Raw genomic sequence first — 27,320 nt, 5'->3', positions numbered from 1 at the left:
GTCCCCCAAGGATCGGGTGTCCTGGCCAGCCATGCCCAGGCCCCCCCCGCTGCCGCTTTACACCCTCCCCTCCAGCAGAAGTTTTCCAGGCGCGTTAACAGGGAAATATTTCTGCTTGACGTTACCGTCACGTGCGAGAGCGCAACTGTACTGCGGCCGCCAGCGTCAGGGGACGCTGAGGGGGGCCGGGGCTCCCCCTGCTGTGCCCCTCACCCTGGGGACTGGCCCCGTGGTGGCTTGTGGACGGAGTGGCCAGCTGAGATCGGCGTGACCGGGAGCTGTGGTGCCGGCACGGAGGGGCTCGGCCCCCATGGTGAGTGATCCCTTTCCCCGGGGAAGGGGCTGGGGCTGAGGGGAAGATGGCGGACCTGAGGCGGTTTTCCCTCACGACTACCCCCAGCTTTAACCACTTGTAGAGATTTAGGGGTTTGGTTTAAAGGCTCCCCCTCTGTGTGGGGCCAGGGCTGGGGTTGGTGGGGCGGCCTTGCCGCCATCCTTAGGATGCTGCGAGCAGCTGGGGAGGCAGGGAGTAATTTCAGCCCCCTCAGTGCCATGGGAATGCGGAGCAGTGTCATGCCCCCCATTATTCCCCCGCCCAGAGCTGCTCCTGGTTTGGGGAGTAAAAATAGTTCTGGCTGAGTCTTCAGTTGCCCCAGCTGAAGGGGGCGGGGGTGGCTGGCTTGGCGTTGGCAGGGCTGTGGGGTGGGGAGCAATGGGGAAGGGCCTCGGTGTTTTGGGGGGGCTGCTCCTGTGACCTTGTCTGAGGGGGGCAGCCCTTGGTCCTCCCTGACAGAGTGTCTCCCCCTGCCCAGGTGAATGCTACTGGTCGCCTTGTTCCTGCTGGTATCGGTGCTGCTCATCTGGGCCAAAATGTCCAACCCTCAGCCCGGGGAGGAGGAAAAGCCGGAGCAGACCCCGGCGGAGCAGCCGGTGGCTCCGACCATCGCCAAGCCCCCGGCACGGCCGAGCCCCCCGGCCCCCAACCCGCCGCCGCGGGCCAGCAAGTCTGCGGTGGGGGAGCAGGAGCAGATCGCCGTGTACAACCCCGCCGCTCTCCGCCGGCCAACCCTGGCCAAATTCGTGCTGGGCTCTTTTGATGACAACTCCTCCGACGATGAGCTGGTGGCCACGGCCTTCAGGGTGGGCAGCCGGCGCAGCAGCCTGGCCGGGGCAGGGGGCACTGGCGCCGAGCCCCCCAGCGTGACCGCCGTGCTGGAGCCTGCTCCTGGCATGAGGTACGACACGTGGGGTCGGGAGCAGCGGTGGTGCAAAGATGCCCTGTTTGGGGCGGGCAGATGCTTTTCCTGGGTGCATTTCTCAGGGACCCTGTTGCTAAAATTGGGGTGCGTGTGTGGGTGCTTCTCGGCGCTCCAAATTGATGCCCCCATCCTGCCTCTTTTGACTTGGTGCCACATGAAAAACCCTGATAATAAGATTAACAGCAGCACCCCGGGAAGAGCAGACGTGCCCGAGCGCTCTGTGTGACAGCGGTGCCACGTGCACGAGCACAGCAAGGACTGGGGCAGGGGTTGCTCCGTTACAGGGATTTTGGAGTCAAAGAACGGGGTAGAAAGCGCTTTTAGTTCCTTCAAACGCAATTCCCAGTGCTGCAGCCAAATTGCCCAATTGCTCCTGTTTTCTCACAGCTTCCTCTCTCATTTTGCTGATTCTCTCTGTCCCCGCACTGTCTCCCGGTGCTGGGAAAGGCCATGCTGATGCGCTGGCCGGAGCTGTGGTTGGCACAGGATGGGGGTGCATCTGGAAGCGGGGATTTTCTTGCGTGACAAGATGAGATTGGGGTCAGTTGAGGTGGTGAGCGTGTGGACGGGCAGCAGCAGGCGCCGCTGGTGTTTTCCCTGCGCTCACCATCCTTCCAGGTGCCTGTTTTGTGCATGAGCATTGCTGGGGGCATTTCATGGGGTGTATGTAAACCCGTAAGCTGAGCTGAGCCTTTTCACAGGGCACTTGCACTGTTTTTCCACGCAAATGTTGCTCGGTGCCCTCAGGGCTGGATCTCACAAGGACTTAGTCCTGCTGCCACGTTCACTTTGCTTCTGCTACAGCGGGAGGGATGCTAACACCCCCCCGGTATTGTGTGTGGGGAGGAGTGGGGTACGTGGGGTGCTGATCCTGCCTTCCCTCTGCCCTTGCAACTAATGCAGATAAATTATCCAAGGCAGAAAAGTAGCTCTTTGGTGGTTTTGCCATAAGTTGAGGAAAAATAGATGAGTTTGCTCCGTGGGCGGCTTCGCAGCGACTTCTGCCCAGCACTGGCAGGGCCGCGGGGCAGCTCGCTGCTGTCTGCTCCTTATGCAGGGCAGCTTCCCCCGCCAGCGCAGCGGACGGCCATTGCAAATAACTGAAAACAAAGCGCCGCTGCCCAGTTCCTCCTGGCTGCTCTGCTCCGGGTTAAAAATAAAAGACCTTTGGCTGCAGGGACGTGTTATGAAACTTGACAGCCTGACGGTGTCTTCTTGCCCAGCTGGGGTTGTGGGCGGTTTCACGCACTGCGCTGCCGGCGGGGTATCGCTGCCGCTCATCTGCGCTTTAAGACGGGGAGGAATTTCCTCGTGTCGGTGCAGTGTGCGGGATGGGACGGGGGGTGCTGGCACAGGCTTTGTGTTGGGGTTCAGGGCAGCGGGAGGGAAGCGGGCAGTGGGGCTGGCCCCGGCAGAGCAGAGCGATGTGGGGGATACGCCGGAGTGTGATAAACCCGATGCAGTGCTCCAGCTGCTCGGAAAATACTCTGAGTGCATGGAGAGATTGGGACATTTCCCAACCTCCCAGGGGGTTTTGACACATTTCCCCTTAAAATAAATGTGTCAAGTGCTACTCGTGCAAAATCTGTTTATTTGGAGGGGGGTTGCACCTTCCTCCTTCGCTTATCTATCCATGCTTATTTATCCTTTGCTTATTTATTCCATTCATCCATGGAATAACAGTCAACAGTTCAAAGTCTGGCTGAATTATGAGCAGGGGGAAATGTGAACCTGCTAATTAAAATAGTTGCTTAAAACTCTGGGAAGGCACATGCCTGGCTGCCGGGGAGGTCCCTGCCTGCCTTCGATGGGCTGCCGGTGTTGCCAGACCCTCCCGTGCCGGCCGCTGCCGTGCCAGGAGGTGGGAGGCGTGGGGGCTGCCTTATAGTGCTGCTGGGGCCACAGCCCTGCCAAGGGGCTCGTCCCACTGCCAGCGGAGCCTGCTCTGACCTCCGGAGATGTGCGATGGGCTCTGAAGCAAGGAACAGACTCCGGAGGGCATGGAAATGCCTTCAGTGGAAAACCATGGGAAGGGTGAGTCTGGCCGGCAGCGTGGTGAGCTTGGGGAGGTGTTTTGGGGTTGTGGATGCTGGGGAAGGGGTGCTCTGTGCCATCCTGTGTACCTGTTGCCCTTCCTGCCACCCACCCAGGCGTCCTTTGGGGACGTTGGGGGTAGATGCAGCTCTGCAATGGGGTTTGGTGCGAACCAGGAGCTGCACGGGGGCTTTGCAGCAGCTCGCCCGCTGCAAAGGGGTGTTTGTGCGTGTAACGATCCCGGCAGTGGGGGGGGGGGCGGGGGGTCTGTGCTCGGTGCTGCGTTTTGGCCCTGTGGGAGCCTCCCCGTTCCTGCCCCTTGGAGCAGAGCGTGGTGCGTTCCCAGCTGTAACAGGCACGGCCGTGCTGCGGCGGTAGCACTGCTCGGGGCACACGTGTGCTCCCACGCGCTGGCCAAAACCCCCCAGCAGCTCTTTGCTCCCTAAAATGCAAACCCTGAGGCTTCTGGCTGGTGCAGCGGCGCCTCGGGCCACTCCCTGCGGCTGCAAATCTGCTTGTTGCGGTGTTTGAATGAATGTGGGTGCTGGGGGGGGTGATGGTGTTTTAATTGCAAAACACGCTCTGTTCACCCCAAATTGCTTGCCCCGTATAACTCAGCCAAAAGTTTTCCTCTGCAGTGTTGCAGTGGGTGTTAAATGTCGCTGGAGAGATCCCGGCGTGCGACAGGGAGCTGGTAGCAAGGGAGGTGAATCCCGATGTTCCCTGCGTGTGTCAGCAGGGTGAAGGGTTTTATTGCTCACCTGAGAAGAAACTGTAGAGGGGGCACAGCCCTCCTGGTGCAGGCTGCCGGGCAATCTGTGGCTCCAGGAGCCAGCAGCAGCACACGTCGTCATGCCGGGTGAGGGTTTGCTCACGCAGACGTGGGCTCGCTGACGGCCATCGTGTCCCGACGCAGGCCTAGTATGTCCGGGCTGCACCTGGCGAAGAGGGGCCGTGAGCACAGGAAGATGGATCTGCAACGGGATTTCACCGTCGCTTCGCCAGCAGAGTTCGTCACCCGCTTCGGGGGCAACCGTGTCATCGAAAAGGTCTTTCCCCGCGCGCCCCTGCCTTCGCCCGGGTGGTGGGTTGTTGCTTTTCATGGCGGAATCCCTGAGCGTTGCCCCAGTCTCCCATGCCCGCCAGGCACGGAACGATGGCGGTCTGGGGCAGCTCAGAGCTCTTTGTCCCCTGGCTTCACCTGCTCTCGTGGGCTGGGAGAGGGAAACCCTCCCAACGCCACCCTTGCGCGGAGGCTGCTTGCAGTGGCTTTGCGTGGCAGGCACGAACGCAGGCCAAAGTCCCATCCTTCGTTAGCCCCAGTGCTGGGCATCAAAGCTGCTGTTAAGGAGCCTCCTGCTCTGCGGCACGTACAACCGGCTGTTACAAAGCGCCCGTGCTAGCACGGCTGCCCTGCTTTGTGCCCAGCCCTCGCCTCCGTGTTGCCATCCCTTGGGGCGTGCATCCAGCCCTGCACCCCAGCAGCAAGGAGAGGTTTCAGCCTGACACCCCCCATCCCCCCAGGTCCTCATCGCCAACAATGGCATCGCCGCCGTGAAGTGCATGCGCTCCATCCGCCGCTGGGCCTACGAGATGTTCCGAAACGAGCGTGCCATTCGGTTCGTGGTCATGGTGACCCCCGAAGACCTCAAGGCTAATGCAGGTAATTCCTAAAAACATCCCAGCAAGGGAAGTTCCCTGCCCCGGGGCTGAGCTGGGACAGCTCTTTCTTTCTCTCTGTGCTGCTGCCTGGGATGTGGGGGGCTCTGCACAGCCTGGAGTCACATGCTTTCCTCCTGTGCGTGCAGATCCAGGAGTAAATAATTTTTCCCCCTTCCAGCCTCCCTGGGATGGAGGATTTAGGGAGGGGGGTGCACAGGGCAGCATGTGAGTGGGTCACAGCTTGGGGGACTGGCTCCCACCGCCACCATGCACTGTCTTGCAGAGTACATCAAAATGGCAGATCACTACGTGCCCGTCCCCGGGGGGGCCAACAACAACAACTATGCCAACGTGGAGCTGATTGTGGACATTTCCAAACGGATCCCAGTCCAGGTAGCAGCCGCTCACAGGCCTCCCGCCTCTTTGCTGAGGGAAGCTACTAGGACAGACGGGGCACTCAGAAACGGGGGGACGTCCCTCCGTGCGGAGGAGCTGGGCACAATGCCGCGGCCGGTGGGAGGATGCCAGCATGGGGGGGTAACGGCTCACGCTGCTCCTTCTCTTGTGCCAGGCGGTGTGGGCTGGCTGGGGACATGCCTCAGAAAACCCCAAGCTGCCAGAGCTGCTGCAGAAAAACGGGATAGCTTTCCTAGGTAAGGTCTTGCCGCCTTCCCTGTGCCAGAGGGAGCAGCCAGCATTGGGCTAGCGTGTGCCTTTGTGCGGCTGGCGTGTCTGCCCTGCAGCGTGGCAGTCCTCAGGCCCGTTTTCTGGAGCTGTCCCAGGAATCCTGGTGGTTTTGGGGTTTTCCCTGTAGTTCTCATGCTAATGCAGCATTCCCAGAGGAGCGCTGGGTGGGAGCGGACCTTGTGGGCTTCCCAGCCAGGGGACAGCCAGGGCTGCCCTTTGGAGAAGGGTCGAGCTCCGTCCTGAACCAGGCAGTGGGTTTTGGGGGGTTTTCCACACCCCCACTCTTTGCAGAAGGGCTGATGAGGCCAGCTCAGTGGGGAGCAGCTTTCTGCAGTGTCTGTGCAATGGGGACAGGCCCACTGGCCCAGCTCACCCCTTTCCTCCCTCTTCAAAGGTCCTCCCAGCGATGCCATGTGGGCACTGGGGGACAAAATCTGCTCCACCATCGTGGCTCAGACAGTCCAGATCCCCACGCTGCCGTGGAGTGGGAGTGGTAAGTGCCTCCCCTCCAGCCCCACACGCCCTCCTCACTCCCCCATTTCTCTCCTCCCTGCCTCTCCTTCTCCCCAGAAACAAGCACCAGGGTTGGGGTCCCCAGCTCAGCTGGCTGCAGTGTGGCTGCAGATATTGGGACCCCACTGCAGCTGAGCAGCTCCTGGTTTGGGCAGAAGGGGGGTTTTGAGATGGGGTGCATGGAAATGGGAAATGGCATGTGCCAACACAGGGTCCCCAGCTCCCTGGGCACAGCCAGCATGCCACCCCAGCCACGCAACCCCGGTGCAACCCCGGTAGCCCTGGCTGTGCCCACAGGTCTTGTGGCCAAGTGGTCCGAGGAGGACCAGAAATATCAGCAGATGATCAGCATCCCCCTGGAGACGTACACGCAGGGCTGTGTGAAGAATGTGGAGGAAGGCCTGGAGGTAAAGCTGAGCCCATGGGCACCTGGTTGTGTCTTTGCCCATCATTATTTCTCCTTGGAGCCTGCGTGCCCTGGCCCTTTTGGCCTCCCAGCGCACGTGACCGGGAGGCAAGGCTGTTCCAGTGGCAGTTTGTGTCTCTGCATGGACACACCCGGGGCAATCGGGGGGTGCATGGGGCTGGGGCAGGGTGGACTGTTGGGGTCCAGAGCACTTCAGTCACCCCAGTCCTCGTCCCCCCTCAGGTGGCCAAGAGGATCGGCTACCCACTGATGATCAAGGCAGCAGAAGGCGGTGGGGGCAAAGGCATCCGAAAAGTGGAGGCAGCGGAGGAATTTGGCACCTGCTTCCGGCAGGTGAGAGGTGCCCGGAGTCCCCATCCCTGTCCCATCCTGGGCACACAGCAGGGGCCTGCTCCTGCCCAAGGCACCTCGTGCTTCTCGCCTGCGCTTGCCGCAGGACCCGCCTCCATCCTGGGATGAATTTTGGGGGATGATGCCAGAGCACGACCTTCTCCCCCACTGCAGGTGCAGGCGGAGGCGCCCGGGTCCCCCATCTTCCTGATGAAGCTGGCGCAGAATGCGCGGCACCTGGAGGTGCAGGTGCTGGCTGATGAGGACGGCAACGCCATCTCCCTCTTCGGCCGTGACTGCTCCATCCAGCGCCGGCACCAGAAGATCATTGAGGAGGCACCCATCACCATTGCGGCACCCTCTGTCATCGAGGTGATGGAGCAGGTGGGTGGCCCTGGTCTTAAGGCAGCACGAGGTTTTGGTGAGAAACTGGTCTGATCCTTGCTGGGTTTATTGTGGGTTTTGGCACCTGAGGCTCCGAAGGAAGGGAGGGACCCCTGGAGCCCAGCGGGGAGCCCCAGCACTGCTTGTCTTGGTGGGTGGGTCCGTGCAAGGACACTGCTGCTGAGTCATTGCTGCGCGCGGCGGGCTCGCCCTCTCCCGCAGTGCGCGGTCCGGCTGGCCCAGACGGTGGGCTACGTGAGCACGGGCACCGTCGAGTACCTCTACAGCAAGGACGGGAGCTTCCACTTCCTTGAGCTGAACCCACGGCTGCAGGTGGAGCACCCTTGCACGGAGATGATCGCGGATGTGAACCTCCCTGCTGCCCAGCTGCAGGTACCTGAGTGCGCATGGGTGATTTTAAGGTGAAGCAGTTTAGGGTGAAGTGCTGGGCTGGAGCCTGGCAGAGAGAAGCTGCCCCAAATACCAGCATTAGGGTGCAGGTGGAAGCAATGTAGCAGCCCTCTTCGCCACTGGCTCCCTGCTGGGAGCAGCTGCCTGCAGTGTGGTGCCTTTTCCCCTTGCTCATCATTCAGCCCATCTATCGATGTCTCCCAGTTGTAATTTTGATGCTAAAGTCTTGTTCTGGCAGCTAAAATCCTCCTGGTTTCTTGTGCAGATTGCAATGGGCATCCCCTTGCACAGGATAAAGGACATCCGGGTGCTGTACGGGGAGAGCCCCTGGGGCGATACACCCATCTGCTTCCACAGCCCCGCCAACACCCCCGTGCCCAGGGGCCACGTCATCGCCGCCCGCATCACCAGCGAGAACCCCGAGGAGGTGAGTCGGGGAGACGAGGGGGGCCCTGCTGCTCACGGTCCTCTGCACCCGGACAACCTTCCTGGGCCTTGATCCACGTGCAGAGCGATAAATGACACGGGGCTTCCCCTTCCCTGTTTACGCTGCGTGAGTCTCAAGCCTGGTTTCTTCATGTCTTCTGCTCTGTCTTCACTCAGGGTTTCAAGCCCAGCTCGGGGACGGTGCAGGAGCTGAACTTCCGCAGCAGCAAGAACGTCTGGGGGTACTTCAGCGTGGCAGCGGCTGGGGGGCTGCACGAATTCGCCGATTCCCAGTTTGGGCACTGCTTCTCGTGGGGAGAGAACCGGGAGGAGGCCATCTCGTGAGTGGGGCGGGATGGGGTGGGGAGTGGGTGTCTGTGGGAAGACTCACGATCAGTGCGTGAGCCGGGAGAGTGGGTTTTATCTGAGAGGAACCAGAACGGTGCCGCTGTGCTGAGCAGCTTGTTTGTGCTGCAGAGACTGTGTGGGCAAAACTAAAGTTTTTGGACTTTGCTGGTGCTGCGGCCCCAGTTCATCAACCTGATCCTTAATGACACATCACAGTGACCTGCTAAGCACGTGCTTAGTGCCAGCGAGCAGCAATGTTCATTCAGTAATTAAGCAACATGTAACAAGTCTATCTTGGGTGTTTAAGTGTTTTATTAAGTCAGTGATGACAGTGGGGCTGTTTCATCCAGGTGTGAGGGCACCCAGGGCTCAGGGGCTTGTCGCCCCAGTCCCTGTGTTTCCCTGCTGAAAGCCAAGTGCCACCTCATCAGTCATTAATGGAGGGTTTTGCTCCCTAAAAGGAACATGGTGGTCGCCCTGAAGGAGCTGTCTATCCGCGGGGATTTCCGGACCACAGTGGAGTATCTCATTAAGCTGCTGGAGACGGAGAGCTTCCAGAGCAACGAGATAGACACCGGCTGGCTGGACCATCTGATCGCCGAGAAAGTACAGGTGGGGGAGACTGGCTGCCCCGGGGTCACCGCTGCCCTTTGGGTGTAAGACCCAAACCCTGTTTTTTGCCCCCCTCGCAGGCAGAGAAGCCAGACACGATGTTGGGTGTCGTCTGCGGTGCCCTGAACGTGGCAGACGCTGCCTTCAGGACGTGCATGACTGACTTTCTGCACTCACTGGAGAGGTGCGGAGCAGGGGCTGCCGCGGGGGGCTCAGCTGTGGCCCGGCCACAGGGCTCACAGGGATTGCGTGTCCTAAAGGGCTGCTCCCGGCAGCCCCCGTGGCTCCTGCAAGCCAGGAGACCTGAGTTTTTCTCTCCCTGGGCCATCTTCCTTCCCCTTTTTGCTGCAAGAGCTTTGCAAATCCAGAGGCAGTGCCTGTGGCATCGCAGCAGCCTGGGAAATGGGGGGTATCTGCTGTGACCCACAGCTCCTGCTTCTCAGCTGTCGCTTTATTTGAAGAGGGGGGGAAAAGTTTCACACTGTTGAGAAAACAGCTTTGAGAGGGAAGTGGCTTGGCTGAACAACAGCTTGCTTTTGTTTTTGCACTTGAATGCCAAGGTTATTCCTCTGGCCTTGGAGGACGCCCGGGGCTCTCCCCCCGCGCCCTCATCTGAGCGTGTTTTGCCGGTGTCTGGCCCGTCTCCAGACGTGTTTTCACAAGGCACTCACGTGGGTCACTTAAAGCTTGTCCCCTCCAGTCCCCTTCGCGCCCTCCCGCAGTGAGCTCGGAGCCTGCTCGGCCAGACACCGGCAGCACCGCTGACGTCTGGCACACTGGGCTCCCCGCCGGCGTGCGGGGCCAGCGGCGCTCGTGGGGCCTGACCCGGCCGCTGTGTTTCAGGGGGCAGGTGCTGCCGGCAGCCTCCTTGCTGAACATCGTCGATGTGGAGCTCATCTATGAGGGTGTGAAATACGTTCTCCAGGTGAGGGCTGGGCTGTGCTGCTCCTGAACTGGCTCCAGGGACGTGTGCTCCTGTCCTGAAGGAGAAGGATGCAATAGATACGAGGTTGTCCTTTAAAAATGTGCAACATAAAACGAGGTTAATAACCTCATTTTAACTAGACAGACATTTTCATACATCCTGTTGCCCTGGGTCTAATAAAGGACCTCCTTTTCTTGCTTTTCAACCCAATTAGTTGAACTTGATGCAAAAACTCCCTACTCAAAATGAAAGCAGCAGGTGAGCTGTGAGTTAAATGAGCTGCAAGTTGAACCAGCTCTTTGGTGCAGCCTGAGGTTGCTGCCTCCTGCCCTCCCCAGCACAGCCTGTCCTGTGACAGTCTGCTGCTCCTTCACCGCCCCTCGCACCAAGCACGGGAGCTGCTCCTCACCCCCTGCAATCCCCACCAGCCCCCAGAAAGGCCCTTGCACATCTTTCAGAGCCCCCGCTCGCCACCCGCAGGTTGCCCGCCAGTCCCTGACGACGTACGTCATCATCATGAACCACACTCACATTGAGATCGACGTGCACCGGCTGAATGACGGCGGGCTGCTGCTCTCCTACGATGGCAACAGCTACACCACCTACATGAAGGAGGAGATTGACAGGTACCTCCCTGCTGGGCCCCCACCGGCCCTTCCCGCTGCCCGGCAGCTGGTTGGTGAGAACTTTACCTCTCCTTAAGGTACCGGATCACCATCGGCAACAAAACGTGCGACTTCGAGAAGGAGAAGGACCCGACGGTGCTGCGCTCGCCTTCCGCAGGGAAGCTGCTGCAGTACACGGTGGACGATGGTGGCCACGTGGCTGAGGGGAACGTTTTTGCGGAGATCGAGGTGAGTTTTGCAGAAGAGCCTGGGGGAGCAGGGACTGGGAAGGGATCTTACCCCTGGACTCGGCACTGATGAGGCCACACCTTGATGACTGTGTTCAGTTTTGGGCCCCTCACCCCAAAAAGGCCGTTGAATGACTCGAGCGTGTCCAGAGAAGGGCAACGGAGCTGGTGCAGGGTCTGGAGCGCAGGTCTGATGGGGAGCGGCTGAGGGAACTGGGGGGGTTTAGTCTGGAGAAGAGGAGGCTGAGGGGAGACCTCCTGGCCCTCTCCAACTCCCTGAAAGGAGGGTGCAGAGAGGGGGGATGAGTCTCTTGAGCCAAGGAACAAGCGCCAGGCCAAGAAGGAATGGCCTCAAGCTGCGCCAGGGCAGGGTCAGACTGGCTCTTAGGAAGGATTTCTTTGCAGAAGGGGTTGTTGGGCGTTGGAATGGGCTGCCCAGGGCAGGGGGGGAGTCCCCATCCCTGGAGGGGTTGAAGAGTTGGGTTGACCCAGCGCTGAGGGATGTGGTGGAGTTGGGAACGGTCAGTGTGAGGTTCATGGTTGGGCTGGAGGAGCTTCAAGGGCTTTTCCAACTGAGATGATTCTGTGATTCTGAGCTCTGTCCCTGCAACGCTGGGGGACAGCCAAAAGGAAACCCAACAATGTTGCCGCAATGCTCGAGGCGCTCCGCAGCGTGCGGGTGCTGCTCACTTAGTGACCGTTTGACCCGTCCTCACCCAGGCGATGAAGATCGTCATGACGCTGGCGGTGGAGGAGGCCGGGCGGGTGCACTACATCAAGCGGCCGGGCGCACTGCTGGAGGTGGGCTGTGTCATAGCCCGGCTCGAGCTGGATGATCCCACCAAAGTGAAGCCTGTGAGTCTGCTGGTAGCTGGCCACACTGCCGTCCCCTCCCATCCCCTCCCATGTGGCATCACGCAGGGCACGGGGGGACGAAACAGAGGAGCTGTGCTGACTGGGGCAGCAGCAGGGAAGTGTCCCCATGCTGGTGATGTTTGTATGGCTGTGCTGCATCGCCCAGCCAGCTGTGCTGCGGCTCATGTGGCTGCTCCACGTGCTGCGGTGTTGCTCTGTGTAAGCATCCCATGCACACTTCCTTAGTGGGCAGAAGTTCACATGCAAGTTTTGGGGGTGTCTATAGCACTCTGTCTACATCTCCAGTTTTTCTGCATTGTTTTCATGATGGGGCGTTGGCAGAGACATGAAGCTGAATGTTCCTCTATACCTAACCAAAAACGGATACTGGAGGGGTTGTGCTGGTTTCTCTGGGGCAGCTGCAGCTCCCAGGGGCCTCTGTCCTGTGTCAACAAGGATCTGGGCCAGCCCACCTCTCTCTGCTCTCTCCAGGCACAGCCGTTCACGGGGGGGCTCCCAGCCCAGCAGACCCTCCCCATCACCGGCGAGAAGCAGCACCAGGTTCTCCGCAACGTTCTGGACAATCTCACCAACGTCATGAACGGGTACTGCCTGCCTGAGCCCTACTTCAGCGCCAAGGTGGGTGCTGGAGGCAAAGGCCATCCAGGTGTCCTGCCCCGTTGCCTTGCATTTGCCGTGAGGGCAAGACAGGCAGCGTCGGCGGGTGTGGGCAGCACCAGCTTCTGCTCCCCGCAGGTGAGGGAGTGGGTGGCACAGCTGATGAACACCATGCGGGAGCCCTCCCTGCCCCTCCTGGAGCTGCAGGAGATCATGACGAGCATTTCGGGGAGAATCCCTCTCTCCGTGGAGAAGTCGATCCGGAAGGTGATGGCACAGTACGCCAGCAACATCACCTCTGTGCTCTGCCGCTTCCCCAGCCAGCAGGTGAGCAGCGTGGGGGCTGCCCCCCCCAGCTTGGCCTTCATTTCTTTTTTAGCTAATTAGGAGTTTCTGCCTGAATTAGTCCTGCTAAGAGATATTACAAAAGTTTAAATGAGCAAGAGAAACATTTGTGGTTTTACGTTTGTGTTTTATGCTGATATTTTATGCTTGTGCTTTTATATTTGTCACGTTGCATTTTTCATTTGGGAAAAAACCAAAACCCCAACGGAAGGCTCCGCGGGCAGCAGCACTGTCCCCGGGCAGCTGGCAGCCCTGCGGCCGCACTGGTCCCGAGCTGTGCTGGACCCTGTGCCCTCTCCCTGCAGATCGCCAACGTGCTGGATGCCCACGCGGCCACGCTGCAGAGGAAGGCTGAGCGCGAGGTCTTCTTCATGAACACGCAGAGCTTGGTGCAGCTGGTGCAGAGGTGAGCCCCGCACTGTCCGTGACACCCCCCGCTCCCCTCGCCGCCACCGCCACCTCCTCGCAGCACGCTGGGCTCTCTGCTCCCCAGGTACCGCAGCGGCATCCGGGGCTACATGAAGACAGTGGTGCTGGAGCTGCTCAGACGCTACCTGCAAGTGGAGACCCAGTTCCAGCACGGTGAGGACTCGGGGGGGGGTCTCCAGGAGGGGTCTGTGGGGCTCTCTGAGGGGGTCTGCAGCGCTCACCACGCTCTGCCCCACAGCTCACTACGACAAATGTGTCATCAGCCTGCGGGAGCAGTGCAAACCCGACATGACCCCTGTGCTGGAAAGCATCTTCTCTCACGCCCAGGTGGCAAAGAAGAACCTGCTGGTGACCATGTTAATTGTGAGTACAGCCCGTGTCCTGAGACACCAGAACTAAAGGCTGGTGGCAGGCAAGAGCCTGTAAGCTGAGGCAAGCTCTGCATCGCTATGGGACACGGCTGTGGGTGGCTGTCACAGCCCTGTGCTTTCCCCTTGGAAGCAGGAGGACACCTGAGAAATCGCTTTCCTGCATCCCCAGGGTTTGGGTTTTCCATTCAAGTGTCTGTTCCTGCCTCGTTAGGGGGACTTATCTCCCCTCTGTAGCGTTGCATTGCAGCACTTGGTTCAAAGAGCAGCGTTTTGCCCATTTATCACCTCGGCTCTTGTCCCCGTTGCCCGTGCGGGGTTGGGGGTTCGGGGTGAAGCCACCCCGCAGTGAGGGGCCTGACCTGAGCTGTGGGGGGGTGCGCGTTGCAGGACCAGCTGTGTGGCTGCGACCACACGCTGACGGACGAGCTGACGGCCATCCTCCACGAGCTGACGCAGCTCAGCAAGACCGAGCACTCCAAAGTGGCACTGAGAGCCCGGCAGGTCAACCAGCATGTGTCTGTCCCCATCCCTGTCCTTGTCCCCGTCCCTGTCCCCTGCTCTCCCAGCCTCCTCTCCCCTTGCAGGTGCTCATTGCCTCTAGCCAGCCCTCCTACGAGCTGCGACACAACCAGGTGGAGTCCATCTTCCTCTCCGCTATCAACATGTACGGACACGAGTACTGCCCCGAAAACCTGAAGGTTGGGAATCGTGTGATTTTCCGCAGAGGGAATTTGGCTTTCATGTGGCTTTGGTGAGGAGGAGGTCTGGCTGCAAGAGGCTTAGCCTTAAAAATAGCCAAAAAAAGCAATCAAAGCCTTGCTGCAGCGTGAGTGCCTGTGCAGAGCAGAGGACGGGGTGCACCCCCGTCGCTGCCAGTCCCTGTCCCTGGCTCCTCACCCTGTTTGGTGGTGCACTGACATATGGATCCACGTCTGGGTCTGGCGGTGTCCCCGTGGTGGGCTGGTGACCAGTTCCACACAGCCCCACATTGAGGGACCCCTCTGGAACGTGCTTCCCCCCATCCTGCGATGGGGCAAGGGAAAGTCCCGCTTCATCCTTGCCCTAAATTTTGCTTTCTTCCCCCAGAAACTGATCCTCTCGGAAACCACCATCTTCGATGTGCTTCCCGTCTTCTTCTACCACACCAACCAGGTGGTGCGCATGGCGGCGCTGGAGGTGAGGGCTGGGCGGGGGGGGGGGGCATGGGGGGGACACGTGAGCCCTGAGGTGGTGGCGTGGATGTGTGCAGGGGCAGCAGGGCCCCGGCAGTAACCTCCTGCCTCCCCCCTCCCAGGTGTACGTGCGGCGCGGGTACATTGCCTACGAGCTGAACAGCCTGCAGCACCGGCAGCTCTCGGATGGCACCTGCCTGGTAGAGTTCCAGTTCATGCTGCCCTCCTCCCACCCCAACAGGTATGGCACCGCCCCCCCCGCACCTGTCCCGCTCCCCTGGACACAGTCCTTTTTGCAAAACTGTTGGGTTTGTATCATCTCCTCCGTGTGAAACACGGGGATGCTCAGAGGGAGCTGCCCGCCGTGCTCTCCCTTTGCCAGCAGAGCAGGATGAGCCCCCTCCGGGTCAGGGGCCCCATGGGGGACCCGCGTAGTCCCTGTCGGACCCAGGAGTGGTGCCTCTGCCCCCGGCCGATGGCTGCCTTGCTCCCCTGTGCAGGATGTCCGTCCCCATCAGCGTCTCCAACCCTGACTTGGCCCGGCACAGCACCGAGCTCTTCATGGACAGTGGCTTTTCTCCGCTGAGCCAGCGGATGGGAGCTATGGTGGCCTTCGACAGATTTGAGGACTTCACAAGGTGGGGGTGCAGGGGGACGTGCCCGGCTGGTCATGCACGTGCCTTTTCACAGAATCAGAATCATAGAATCCTCTCGGTTGGAAAAGCCCTTGAAGCTCCTCCAGTCCAACCATGAACCTCACACTGACCGTTCCCAACTCCACCAGATCCCTCAGCGCTGGGTCAACCCGACTCTTCAACCCCTCCAGGGATGGGGACTCCCCCCCTGCCCTGGGCAGCCCATTCCAACGCCCAACAGCCCCTTCTGCAAAGAAATCCTTCCTAAGAGCCAGTCTGACCCTGCCCTGGCGCAGCTTGAGGCCATTCCCTCTTGCCCTATCACTTGTTTTGGGTGCTGCTGCAGTTGTTAGAGGGCAAAAGAGGGTGAAAGAGCCAAAGGTGACAGCGGCTGGGCAGCACTCGGGGCAGGTCGTGTTCCAGCCGGAGGTTGGGGCTGGGTATTTTCAGGGTGACAGTTACCTTCTGGGGATGTGATGCCTTTTGGGGAGCCTGGGGGAAGCTGTCCTGGCGCAGTTTAAGCATCTCTGCGCATTAACACAGCAGCACTCAGAGCTGTGTTTTTTGAGCTGTGGCTTTGCCGTGGGCCAGCAGAGCCCGGCTGAGCTGGCACGTGCCCCCGCGCTGCTGTGCCGGTAGCCACGTCCCCACCGCAGTGGGTCCCTGGGACTGTCCGCTTGGGCAGGGGGTGGGCACAATGTGCTGACTTGTCACCCATCCCCACCGTTTGGGCAGGAACTTCGATGAGGTGATCTCGTGCTTCACCAACCCACCTTCGGAGAGCGTGCTCTTCAGTGAGCCGCGAGTCACCATCTACGAGGAGGAGGATGCCAAGGTGGGCGCGGTGCTGTTGCTGCCCCCTCGGGTGGTACCAGGATGGCAGCGGTGCTGTTGCTCAGGGTTGACTGGGGGGTTTTGTTGCCAGAACGTCCGCGAGGAGCCGATCCACATCCTCAACATCGCGCTCCGCTGGGCTGACCATGTGGAAGATGAGAAGCTGGTGCCCATCTTCAGAGCCTTTGCCCAGTCCAAGGTCTGTCGCTGGGGCCAGACCCCCTTTTTGCAGACCCTGCAAGCCAGGCCACCGTACCCCAAGGCGCTGCCTCATCTCCACGCGCTGCTCACCAAAACGCTGCACCCCACGGCAGCCACTCGGGTTGTTTGTTCCCTTGGAGATGTTTAAACTCTTGTAACTGCCTGTATCTTCTGTTTCCATATAGAAAAACATCCTCATTGACTGTGGTCTCCGGAGAATCACGTTTCTCATCGCCCAGCAGGTGAGTGCAGGCTGAGCTGCCCACAGGCAGAGGGACCTCGGGCACATACTGCTTCTGCCTCCCTAAACCACCTAGAAACGTCTATAGGTACCTTATAGATGTAGCACTGAGTGATGGAAGTACCTACAGTGCATCAGGAGTTGGGAATTAATTAATGAGGGATTCAACGAGTGATTTATCTCCTATATTATCCTTTATGCTGCTAATGTCTCCAGTAACATGTGGTTCCTGTGTGGGTGCTCGATAGCTTTAAGCTGCCTTTAAAAGCTGTCAGTTACTCCCAGCTCTTTTCCCTTTGGGGGAGGAGGAAGCCTGCAAGGTTTTTTCTTTTTAATAAATTCACTGAAAATCAGAAAAATCCTCAGGATTATTCACATTGTCCTCTCTCTCTGTTTTGTTCTAGAGAGAATTCCCAAAGTTTTTCACCTTCAGAGCCAGGGATGAGGTAAGAGCCGAGGTCAGAGCAGAGCCTGTTGGGCACTGCCCGCCCGCTCGCTCACCCCCTCCCCGTGTTGCTCCAGTTTGCAGAGGATCACATCTACCGGCACCTGGAGCCGGCGCTCGCCTTCCAGCTGGAGCTGAGCCGCATGCGCAACTTCGACCTGACGGCCATTCCCTGCGCCAACCACAAGATGCATCTCTACCTGGGGGCTGCCAAAGTGCAGGCGGGCGCCGAGGCCACCGACTACCGCTTCTTCATCCGCGCCATCGTGCGCCACTCGGACCTCGTCACCAAGGCAAAGCGGCGCTGGGCCCCCCCTCCCCGGGGCGTGAGGGCGGAGGTTGGGAGAGTTTTGGGTGCAGGGGTTGCTCCGGCCGTCTCTGAGCACCCTGTGGTTCACCACAGGAGGCTTCCTTCGAGTACCTGCAGAGCGAGGGTGAGCGGCTGCTCCTGGAGGCGATGGATGAGCTGGAGGTGGCCTTCAGCAACACTGCTGTCCGCACCGACTGCAACCACATCTTCCTCAACTTTGTCCCGACAGTCATCATGGACCCCTCCAAGGTGTGTTTCTCAGTGTCCTGCTTCCCGCTGTCAGCGTGTTGCTGATCTGGGGACAGAGGCTGCGTTATCCCCTGTGCTCGGTACTGCTGCGCAGACAGGCAGCCGCCCCCCACGCTGGCTGTCAGCCGTGGTCCTGTCCAGTGCCTGCCAGATGCTGGACAGGGGATGGATTCGACAGCCCCAGAGGCTCCTGTGGCTTAATTTCTGTGTCAGACCTTCACTGTGGGCTGTTTGCTGGGGAGGTGCTGAGATTTCACACTTTGTACAAAAAGCCCCGGTCACTGCAGAGTCGGGCAAGCAGTTTGCTGGAGGGCACGAGGGTGAGCAGCAGGCTCTTCCCCCCGGGCCGTGTGTGGTCTGAAGGAGTGGGGCTGTATCCGTTCAGGAGGATATGAAGCACGGTCTTTCCTTCTCCCCAGTGGAGAGGCTGGATGGTAGCACCAGGGGCTTGCCCAAAGCAAATCCAAAATGGCTGTTTGGGGTAGAAACACAACAGGGCTGCTCCAGCCTTGGCTCAAGGACAGTGTTGTCCCCGGGGCCATGGACTTGTCTGTGTGCCACCCCATGCCCAGATCGAGGAGTCGGTGCGGTCCATGGTGATGCGCTACGGCAGCCGCCTCTGGAAGCTGCGGGTCCTGCAGGCCGAGGTAAAGATCAACATCCGCCTGACGCCCACTGCTGCCGCCATCCCCATCCGCCTCTTCCTGAGCACCGAGTCCGGCTACTACCTGGACATCAGCCTCTACAAGGAAGTGAGGGACCCCGGCACCGGCAGCGTGAGTAACCGCAGGCGCTGGCTGCGAGCGGGAACCCAACCAGGACTGCTTGCGTGAAGCTTTGGGGTGGTTTCCGCAAAAATCCTCATGTACCTGCAAGGCTGGTCTGTCCCAGAGCCCCCAGGACTGCAGCAGCATTCCCAGGGCTGGCCCAGTTTCACTCCCCTCTGTGCTGCGTCCAGTTGGGCACCTCAGGGTGATGTTTATGGCCTCAAGCTGCACCAGGGCAGGGTCAGACTGGCTCTTAGGAAGTATTTCTTTGCAGAAGGGGTTGTTGGGCATTGGAATGGGCTGCCCAGGGCAGGGGGGGAGTCCCCATCCCTGGAGGGGTTGAAGAGTCGGGTTGACCCAGCGCTGAGGGATCTGGTGGAGTTGGGAACAGTCAGTGTGAGGTTCATGGTTGGACTGGAGGAGCTTCAAGGTCTTTTCCAACTGAGATGATTGTGGGATTCTGTTTTGCTCCAAAATGGTGCTGAGCCCCAGGGGTGTTGCTGGCGTGTAGTTGGGCAGTTTTTGGCCTGGGAGGTGAAGGTCAACGTTAGGGCGTTACCCGTGCTTTCAGCACAGTGTTGTTGCACTCCATCCCTTCAATAGCAGAGAGCAGGGTGGAAAATCATGTTGTTTGGTTGAATAGAGCCACAGGCACGAGCATCTTGGCCAGGCAGAGCTCAGCGGTGCCCCAGCCTGGCGGGGCTCTTGCACTTTAGCGTTGCAGAGAGGACTTGCCTGCCTGCCGAGGGAAGGCAGCCAACGCTCTGCGCTTGCCTCCAGATCATGTTTCAGTCGTACGGGGACAAGCAAGGGCTGCAGCACGGGATGCTCATCAACACTCCCTACGTCACCAAGGACCTGCTTCAGGCCAAGCGGTTCCAGGCGCAGTCCTTGGGCACCACCTATGTGTATGACTTCCCGGAGATGATCAAGCAGGTGAGTCTGGCTGAGCAGAAAGAAGCTCCAAATTATTGCAATTGCTTTTCTTCCCCCACCCTCCCCAGGTATTCCCATCTGGGGAAAAGACTCCTCTCTCCTGAGCTGGCAAATGAGAAAAAGAGAAAAGCCCAAGCCCCAACATTTTTGGTTACATGAACCATTCCTAAACTGATTCCTAGCTTTTGCAAATTGCCATAGTTGCCCTCACGGGGGATATGAACCAGAAAGCCCTGTGCAAAGGAGGTCTGCAGCAGGGTGCAGGCTCTAACAGAAAGTTTTGCTCACCCCAAGTCCCAGCCCGCTGCAGGAGCGCGTGTCTGCGCTCGGCGATGGCCTCGGCACTGCTGCAGCCCCGTGCTTTCAGCTCGTCCTGTGCGCGGTGTCTCTGCAGGCTCTCTTCAAGCTGTGGGGCTCCTCGGAGCTGTACCCCAAGGACGTCCTGACATACACCGAGCTGGTGCTGGACTCGCAGGAGCAGCTGGTGCAGATGAACAGGGTCCCTGGAGGGAACGAGGTACTGGGGGATGATTTGGGAACGGGGCGGGGGGAGGTGGGAATGCCTGGTGGCTTCCCTGGTCTGGCTGTGTTTAAAGCCCAGGGGATGCTTCTCAAGCCAGTGTTTTGTCTGTCACCTAATTCAGTCTCCAGTTCTGACCCCATTTCCCTGGAGGAGCCCACCCCGTGACCCTGTGCTGTTTTGGGGCAGGTGGGGATGGTTGCTTTCAAAATGAAGCTGAAGACCCCCGAGTATCCGAAAGGCCGGGACATTGTGCTCATCTGCAACGACATCACACACAGGATCGGCTCCTTCGGGCCGGAGGAGGACCTGGTCTTCCTGCGGGCCTCTGAGCTGGCGCGGGCCGAAGGCATCCCCCGCATCTACATCGCTGCCAACAGCGGCGCCCGCATCGGCTTTGCTGACGAGATAAAGCACATGTTCCAGGTGGCCTGGGTGGACCCTGCGGACCCCTACAAGGTGTGTGGGCACCTCCCCTCCTGCCATCACGGGAAAACAACAGAGGACTTATTTGGGGAAGGATGGATCACAGCTAAAGTGGGACATAAAACTGTGGGATCGGTGCTGGGGGCTGAGCCCGCACCCAGCGCCATGGGGACAGTTCCCTCCACTTTCCCCAGTGGAACGGAGATAAAGGTGCCAGTGCTGGCGTGGCTGCTCTGCCCGTCCCTGGGCCGCTGCTGATGCGCGGGGTGGGTTTGGGTTGGGTTTGGAGAAGAGCCGTGTCCCACAGGAGCATGTGCGTGAGGGGGCTCTGCAACTCCTCCTACTCCTCCTCTTTATTTTAGGGGTTCAAGTACCTGTATCTGACTCCCCAGGACTACACAAAGATCAGTGCCATGAACTCGGTGCACTGTGAGCACGTGGAGGAAGGGGGCGAGTCCAGGTGAGCTCTGCTCTCCTGGGGGTTGCACAGAGCCAAGCCCTGCCCTAATCCTCGTCAGGATGCAGCTCCCACATCCCGGCTCAGCATCCTGCCAGACACGTCATGCAAGTGAGTGCTTCCCTCTGTCCTGCCCACGCCACCGTGGCTCTGCTTTCCCCGCAGGTATGTCCTCCTGGACATCATCGGGAAGGACAATGGGTTTGGGGTGGAAAACCTGCGAGCTGCTGGTACTATCGCCGGGGAGTCCTCTCGTGCTTACGATGAAATAGTGACCATCAGCATGGTACAGCCGTGGGCCCTTCCCCTGCTCTGCTCCTCCCCTCTCTCCTACTCACTTTTAAGGTCACCCTGGGGGGAATAACAGGATAAAACAATCGACCTGGTGCAACCTGCCTGTGCAGACCCCTGCAGAGCATCATTCTCCCAGTGCTCGCGGGCTCTGCTCTAGCTCTTTCTCCCCAGTAACCCCCCGTGTCCCTCTGTGTGTGCCCAGGTGACCTGTCGTGCCATCGGGATCGGCGCGTACCTGGTGAGGCTGGGCCAGCGCGTCATCCAGGTGGAGAACTCCCACATCATCCTCACCGGTGTCACAGCTCTCAATAAGGTACCACGCTCCAGCCATGGTGCTGTCCCTCACGCCGCTACATGCGTGGGCTCCTTCCCTGTCCCATGGGAGGAGGTGGCAGTTCCCTGCATGTCACCTCATGGAACCTGTCTGGAGGAGCTGCAGGGGGACTGCGGCTGTGCTCATCCCACTGAGAACTGAGAGAATGCCACCCTGCAGACCTCTGGGGCCAGTTCATGGTGCATCGCTTCGGGGTGGGATGGCAAAGCTGCCATGGGGACTGTTCAGCTCCGGTCCCAGGGGCAGGACCCATTTCTGGACAGAATTGCAGTGGTTTGAGCTGATTTGAAACCTGCTTAGCTAAACCAGTGCACTTGTGGGTCCCTTTAGGTGTCTAAAGCAGAGTCATTTTGCTTTAACATCACCCGGGTAGGAAGAGGTGGAAATTCAGCGTCAAACCAGAGAGAACGGGCCCATACAGAGGTTTGACTTAACATAGACCGATCTGTGTTTCTGTTAATGATTCTGGCTAGGTGTTGGGACGTGAAGTTTACACATCCAATAACCAGCTGGGAGGCGTGCAGATCATGCACAATAACGGTGTTGCCCACGTCACCGTCCCGGATGACTTTGAGGGGGTCTACACCATCCTGCAGTGGCTCTCGTACATACCCAAGGTAGGAGGGTGCTGCAGGACGGCGGTGTGGGCCGTTACCCCTTACCTGGCTGGTGACCTGCCCTTCGGGGCTCTCCCTTGCAGGATAACCAGAGCCCCGTGCCCATCACTGCCATAAGTGACCCCATCGAAAGAGAAATCGATTTTGTCCCTTCTAAAGTCCCCTACGACCCCAGGTGGATGCTGGCAGGGAGACCCCATCCATGTAAGTGAGGGTAGCCTGAGACCTCTGCAGCAATGCCCCCAGGTGCATCAGGTGGCCACAAACCCCCCATTCTGGCGCAAAAGGTGCTTTTTGCTGTGGGTTGGTGCACAGGGAGCCCTTCGGTGCTCACCGTTGCGCCGCTCGGCTTTTTCCTGTGCTCTGTAGTTCTCAAGGGGACGTGGCAGAGTGGCTTCTTCGACCAGGGCAGCTTCCTGGAGATCATGAGGCCATGGGCTCAGACAGTTGTGGTTGGCAGAGCAAGGTACGGCCAGGAGCAGGGGATGGAGCCCAAGGTTGGAGAGCGATGTGGGGAGCACTCAAGCCCTGGCTGTGGCACTGCTTTTGGGATGGTGGAGGGGAAACACCTCTCTGGTGGGGCTGGGGTGCAGCACGGAGGGGAAGTGGCCTCTGCTGAGACCACCCTGCCTTGCTGCAGGCTGGGAGGTCTCCCGGTGGGTGTCATCGCTGTTGAGACCCGCACCGTGGAGGTGACGATACCCGCGGACCCTGCCAACCCAGACTCGGAGGCGAAGGTGCGTGGGGAGACCTTAGTTCAGCCGAGTGGCAACCAGGAGGAGGCTGGAGGGGAGAGCAGGGGAGAAAGCTGAGCGTAATCCTTTGGCATGTCTTGATTTTCCTTAGAGATGTGAAATCAAGGGTGCTCAGTCAGTTTGTTTTCTTCCAGCTCTTGCACACCATGTGCCACCAACCTGCCAGGGCAGTGTGCCGGGAAGCACTGGCGCCGGTCCCAGCACTGCTGCTTGCCATCTTTTGCAGATAATCCAGCAGGCTGGGCAGGTCTGGTTTCCTGATTCTGCTTTTAAAACAGCCCAGGCTATTCGGGACTTCAACCGGGAGCATCTCCCGCTGATAATCTTTGCCAACTGGCGAGGCTTCTCCAGCGGCATGAAAGGTACCTGCGCTGGGGATCTGGGCAGCCCAATGCCGTGACGTTCTGCCGGCACTCCTGCCACCCCACGGGTCCTGGGATGAGCTAGCCTACCAGGATCCTGCCCGCGCCACTCCGAGACATGGGCTCGGGCTGGGGAGGTGATGGGGCATTGCCAGGAGCCGGGTCCCAGGGCTTGGTGGCTTCCTGCTGAGCTGGCTTTGGGGTGTTGTTTGGTCTCTGCAATGGAGAAGGTGGCTTTGGGCTGCTAGGAGGAGGCAAGGGGCGATATCCTGGCCCATGGCACACCCAGCCACTAAGTCCCTTTGGCTTTCAGACATGTACGACCAAATGCTGAAGTTCGGTGCCTTCATTGTGGACAGCCTCCGGGATTTTAAGCAGCCTGTCCTGGTCTACATCCCACCGCACGCGGAGCTGCGGGGAGGCTCCTGGGTGGTCATCGACTCCACCATCAACCCCCTGTACGTGGAGCTCTACGCGGACAAGGAGAGCAGGTTGGCATCCGGAATACGTGTGCAGAGACGTGAGAGCCAGTGCCTGGGCTCTGCAGAGTCATAGTCCCACTGGCAGAGACCTCCAGTCACTTGAGATGGGTATTTTTTACCCTTGAGTTAATCAAAGCCATCAGCTGAAAGTTCTGGGGCTCTTAGAGAGCAGCATGGCAGGTGTCTCCTTGGGAATATCCTCCTGCGTCCAGCGAAGGCTGCAGGCCAGTCAAACATGGTTCTGGGGTCAGGAGGCCTTTTCTCCAACCTGAATTAACACATGTTGGAGCAAGCTGTAAGGAATGGGAGGATAGACAAGAATCCCGGACTGAAAACAAAACCCTTTTAGGTTTTCTCTCTCCCTAATTCTTAGAAGAGAGAGTTGCCTGGACCTCTTGTCCCAGGATTTATTCTCCTGTGCAGATCAGTCCCTACCTTACCAAACTTTCCTTCCAGGGGAGGCATTTTGGAGCCTGGAGGAACAGTGGAGATCAAGTTCAGGAAGAAAGACTTGGTGAAGACCATGAGAAGGATCGATGCAGTCTGTGCCAAGCTCGTTGAGCAGCTGGGTAAGGGAAGGGTGTTTTGACTTATGGGCACTGGTCAGGGTAAGTTAAAACATGAGGCTCAAACAGCACGGTGGCAACCAGGAAATCCTTTAGTGTTCCTCTGGGAAAATTCTGTATGGCTTTTCTGAGGGCGGAGCCTGCCAAGAGGATGTGGTGGTATTTCAAAACACCTGGATCTCCTGGGGGGTCCATAAACGGTGCTGGACTCTTCTCCCATGCTTTGAGATCAAGAACGGCGACAGCCACGCTGATCAGTGCCTGGTGAGATGACACACGGTCATTAGAGCTGCGCAGCCTTTAACGCGCCGGGGCTCCTCTCGCCCTGTGATCGGCTCCTGCCTGCAGGTCTGGTGGGACCCACGTGGTCCCACGAAGTCCTTGCGAACGCCACCTCCTGCCTCTCTCGTGGCAGGGCCGAACATGGTGCAGCCCCTCCGTGGCCTTGGCCCTCCGTGGCAGGGGTGTAAATGCACCGAAGCGAAGGGACGTGATGCCAGGCGCCCCGTTTCCTGGTGGGGGTGGTTGATGTAGGAGCGCAGAGCGGAGCCCACCCCCCGCAGTGGCCCGTGGGCCCCCTCTGAGGGGTGACGGGTGGGCTGCTCAGCCTGGCGTGTCCCACAGGGACCCCTGAGCTGTCCGAGGCCCAGCGCAGCGACCTGGAGAAGCAGCTCAAGGCCCGGGAGGAGCTGCTCCTGCCCATGTACTACCAGGTGGCCGTGCGCTTCGCTGACCTGCACGACACCCCAGGCCGCATGCAGGAGAAGGGCGTCATCACGGTGAGCCGGGGCGGTGGTGGGAAGGGGCTCGACACAGTGGGTTTTGCAGCAGCATGAAGACAGGAGGCAAAATCCCCTCCCCAGGGGCTGGGCTGCAGCTCAACGTGCTCCCTGGGCACTGCTCCCTGCCCCAGCCCCGCGGAGCTGCCTTCAAACCTGCTGCCCATCAGCTCCTCTTCTTTCTGCGAAGGCAAATCTGAGCTGTGTCCCCATTTCTGCAGGACATCCTGGAGTGGAGGAACGCCCGCTCCTTCCTCTACTGGCGGCTGCGCCGGCTGCTGCTGGAGGAGGTGGCGAAGGGGGAGGTGCTGAAGGCCAACAGCGAGCTGAGCCACGTCCACATCCAGTCCATGCTGCGGCGCTGGTTCATGGAGACAGAAGGAACCACAAAGGTAGCCCCAACCCTGGCTCCCCGCGGCATCCCTGCAGCCAGGGGGTCCCTGAGGACTGTCACTTTGCTGTCCCATCACTCGGCCATTTCATTAGTGCCTCCCCGAGGGTTTGAACATGCGACATTCTGCAGCCCGTGCCAGGGTGGGCGGCCGAGCAGCGCTGGGGCTGTCTCTTCAAACTGGGTGATCTCAGTTGGATGCTGGCACTCAAATAAACATTTTCTGCCATCAGATAAAGCTTCCTAGGGCAGAAGCAAGACTTGTGGCCTTCGTATTTGAGCTGCTGTCAAATGCAAGTGCTGTGACACAACATCGCACTGTCAGTCCTGTGCTTGCTGAGCTGGGAAGTGAGGGCATGCAAAGGAAACACGTTTTACCTTAACTTTTTGCATTTTAAACAGTCCACGAAGGTTTCCTGAGTTTCAATTTCCAGATCAAACCTTTTACCCAGTGGCTGTTACACGGGAGCAGGGGAGTGTGCTGTGCTGTGCCATGTGTTCAGGACTGAGAAGAAAAATCCTATTTCCTGGTTTTGTTGTGGGAGGAGAAAGCTGGAGGCTGCAGCAGAAAGGGGGGGCTCAGGCTGTGCAGGCAGCAGGATCCTCTGCCCACGGTGCTGCTCCCCCCAGGGCTACCTCTGGGACAACAACCAGGTGGTGGTGGAGTGGCTGGAGAAGCAGCTGCGGGAGGACGACAGCACCCAGTCGGCCATCCGGGAGAACATCAAGTACTTGAAGCGGGACTACGTGCTCAAGCACGTCAGGAGGTGAGCGGCCGCAGGGTGATGCCGTCCCCTGGGTTGGGGACAGCGGCCGGGGGAGACGAAGCAGTTCTTGCTTCAATCTCTGAGGCAGCTGCCCTCTCCCCTCTTGCCTTGCAGCTTGGTCCAAGCTAACCCCGAGGTGGCCATGGACTGTGTCATCCAGATGGCCCAGCACATCACCCGCACGCAGAAGGCCCAGCTCGCCCGGCTCCTGTCAGCGGTGGATGACGACGGCCCACCTTGAGCTGGGGGCTGGCGGCGGGCAGGGCCATCGCCGCGGGGCAGGGGGGGCACCGGGATGTGCTGTTGCTCAGAGGCCAGACCTCCCCTCCCCACCTGGTTCCTCATCCCCTGAGCTGAAGCCTTGGGCTCGTGCTCATGTGCCTAAGTAAATAACACAGTGTTTGTATTTCAAGCCATGAAGATAGTCTTGCCACCTGTGCAAAGTCCCCTCTGGTGCTGGGTGCGTTCGTCAGAGGGGCAGCTTGGCAGAAGATAAACTTGTCCCAAGCTAAGTCTGGTGCAGAAGTTGGTTTTAAAAAGATTCTAAAATCTTTGACTGTGTTTTAGTTGCAAGCCCTGGCCTTAAACTTTAAAACAAGCACCATGAGACTGGTCAGAGCTGGAAGTACAAACCGCCTGGCCCAGGCACCCCAGGGGAGAGGGACGAAGGAGGAGGGTCCGTACGGCCGTGTTGAAGCTGGCCAGGCACCGGCACAAGGAAGTGTAACCCTGCTTAAGAAGCAGTCTCAGACTGATGGTTTATAATAAACTCAGGAACTGTGAGTTGATCTCATTCTTCCCCTTGCTGGGGAGCGATCAGTAAATGTGACTGAGGAGCTCCTCAAAGGCATCAGCGAGCCATGCTGGGAGCTATTCCAGCGGGAACATCAATGGATCCACGTGACCGTTCCTCTTGCCCATCTCGTGTCCTTCCCGGCTCCCACCACAGCTCCTTTGGGTGTTTTCAGCCCGTGGCTCCTGTGGAGGACGGAGAGGAGGGAGAACACAGCTCCGGGTGCTCCTGCTGCAGCGACCTGGTTCCTCCGCTGAGCCAGGGTTTGCTCTCCATCTGCTCGGACCTGCACCCTGCTCTAGCTTGGCTCACGGCAGGGAGATCTGAGCGTGTGCTCTCTAGTGCCTCGCGTTGTTCTGCCCGCACAGCTTTAGCTGGCAAAGCAGGTGGCAGGGGAAGGTGGGACACCTGGGTCGAGGCATGGTGTGGAGGTGTTGGGCACCTCCCTGGTCCTGCCTGGGCTGGGGGGGTCCCACCAGGGTCTGCGGGTGGTCTCCC

The 27,320-nt window shown here is 59.4% G+C and overlaps 1 protein-coding gene across 1 annotated transcript; it reads left to right on the top strand.

Moving 5' to 3' along the window:
- The first annotated feature begins 123 nt into the window (after positions 1-123).
- Positions 124-26,812, top strand: ACACB (acetyl-CoA carboxylase beta). The gene is made up of 53 exons (XM_074843945.1): positions 124-313; positions 813-1,235; positions 4,210-4,342; positions 4,818-4,956; positions 5,239-5,348; positions 5,527-5,608; positions 6,037-6,135; positions 6,453-6,562; positions 6,805-6,915; positions 7,087-7,296; positions 7,519-7,689; positions 7,973-8,134; positions 8,311-8,474; positions 8,943-9,093; positions 9,174-9,277; positions 9,937-10,018; positions 10,499-10,644; positions 10,722-10,872; positions 11,592-11,726; positions 12,219-12,365; positions 12,483-12,671; positions 12,995-13,095; positions 13,183-13,271; positions 13,357-13,481; positions 13,877-13,990; positions 14,074-14,187; positions 14,576-14,665; positions 14,784-14,902; positions 15,162-15,299; positions 16,032-16,131; positions 16,222-16,329; positions 16,517-16,573; positions 16,977-17,018; positions 17,095-17,310; positions 17,421-17,576; positions 18,149-18,352; positions 19,124-19,279; positions 19,674-19,796; positions 19,989-20,258; positions 20,588-20,685; positions 20,848-20,968; positions 21,179-21,289; positions 21,784-21,927; positions 22,011-22,131; positions 22,297-22,393; positions 22,568-22,664; positions 22,909-23,044; positions 23,358-23,535; positions 23,983-24,095; positions 24,717-24,871; positions 25,093-25,263; positions 25,893-26,029; positions 26,144-26,812. The coding sequence occupies exons 2-53, from the start codon at positions 817-819 to the stop codon at positions 26,268-26,270; spliced, it is 7,143 nt and encodes a 2,380-aa protein (XP_074700046.1). The 5' UTR covers positions 124-313; positions 813-816; the 3' UTR covers positions 26,271-26,812.
- The last annotated feature ends 508 nt before the right edge of the window (positions 26,813-27,320 follow it).

Source organism: Strix aluco, chromosome 18 (assembly GCF_031877795.1).
Source record: "Strix aluco isolate bStrAlu1 chromosome 18, bStrAlu1.hap1, whole genome shotgun sequence".
NCBI classification, from domain to species: Eukaryota; Metazoa; Chordata; class Aves; order Strigiformes; family Strigidae; genus Strix; species Strix aluco.
Note: the sequence above shows the minus strand (reverse complement) of the source record. Positions and strands in the feature narration are given on the sequence as shown.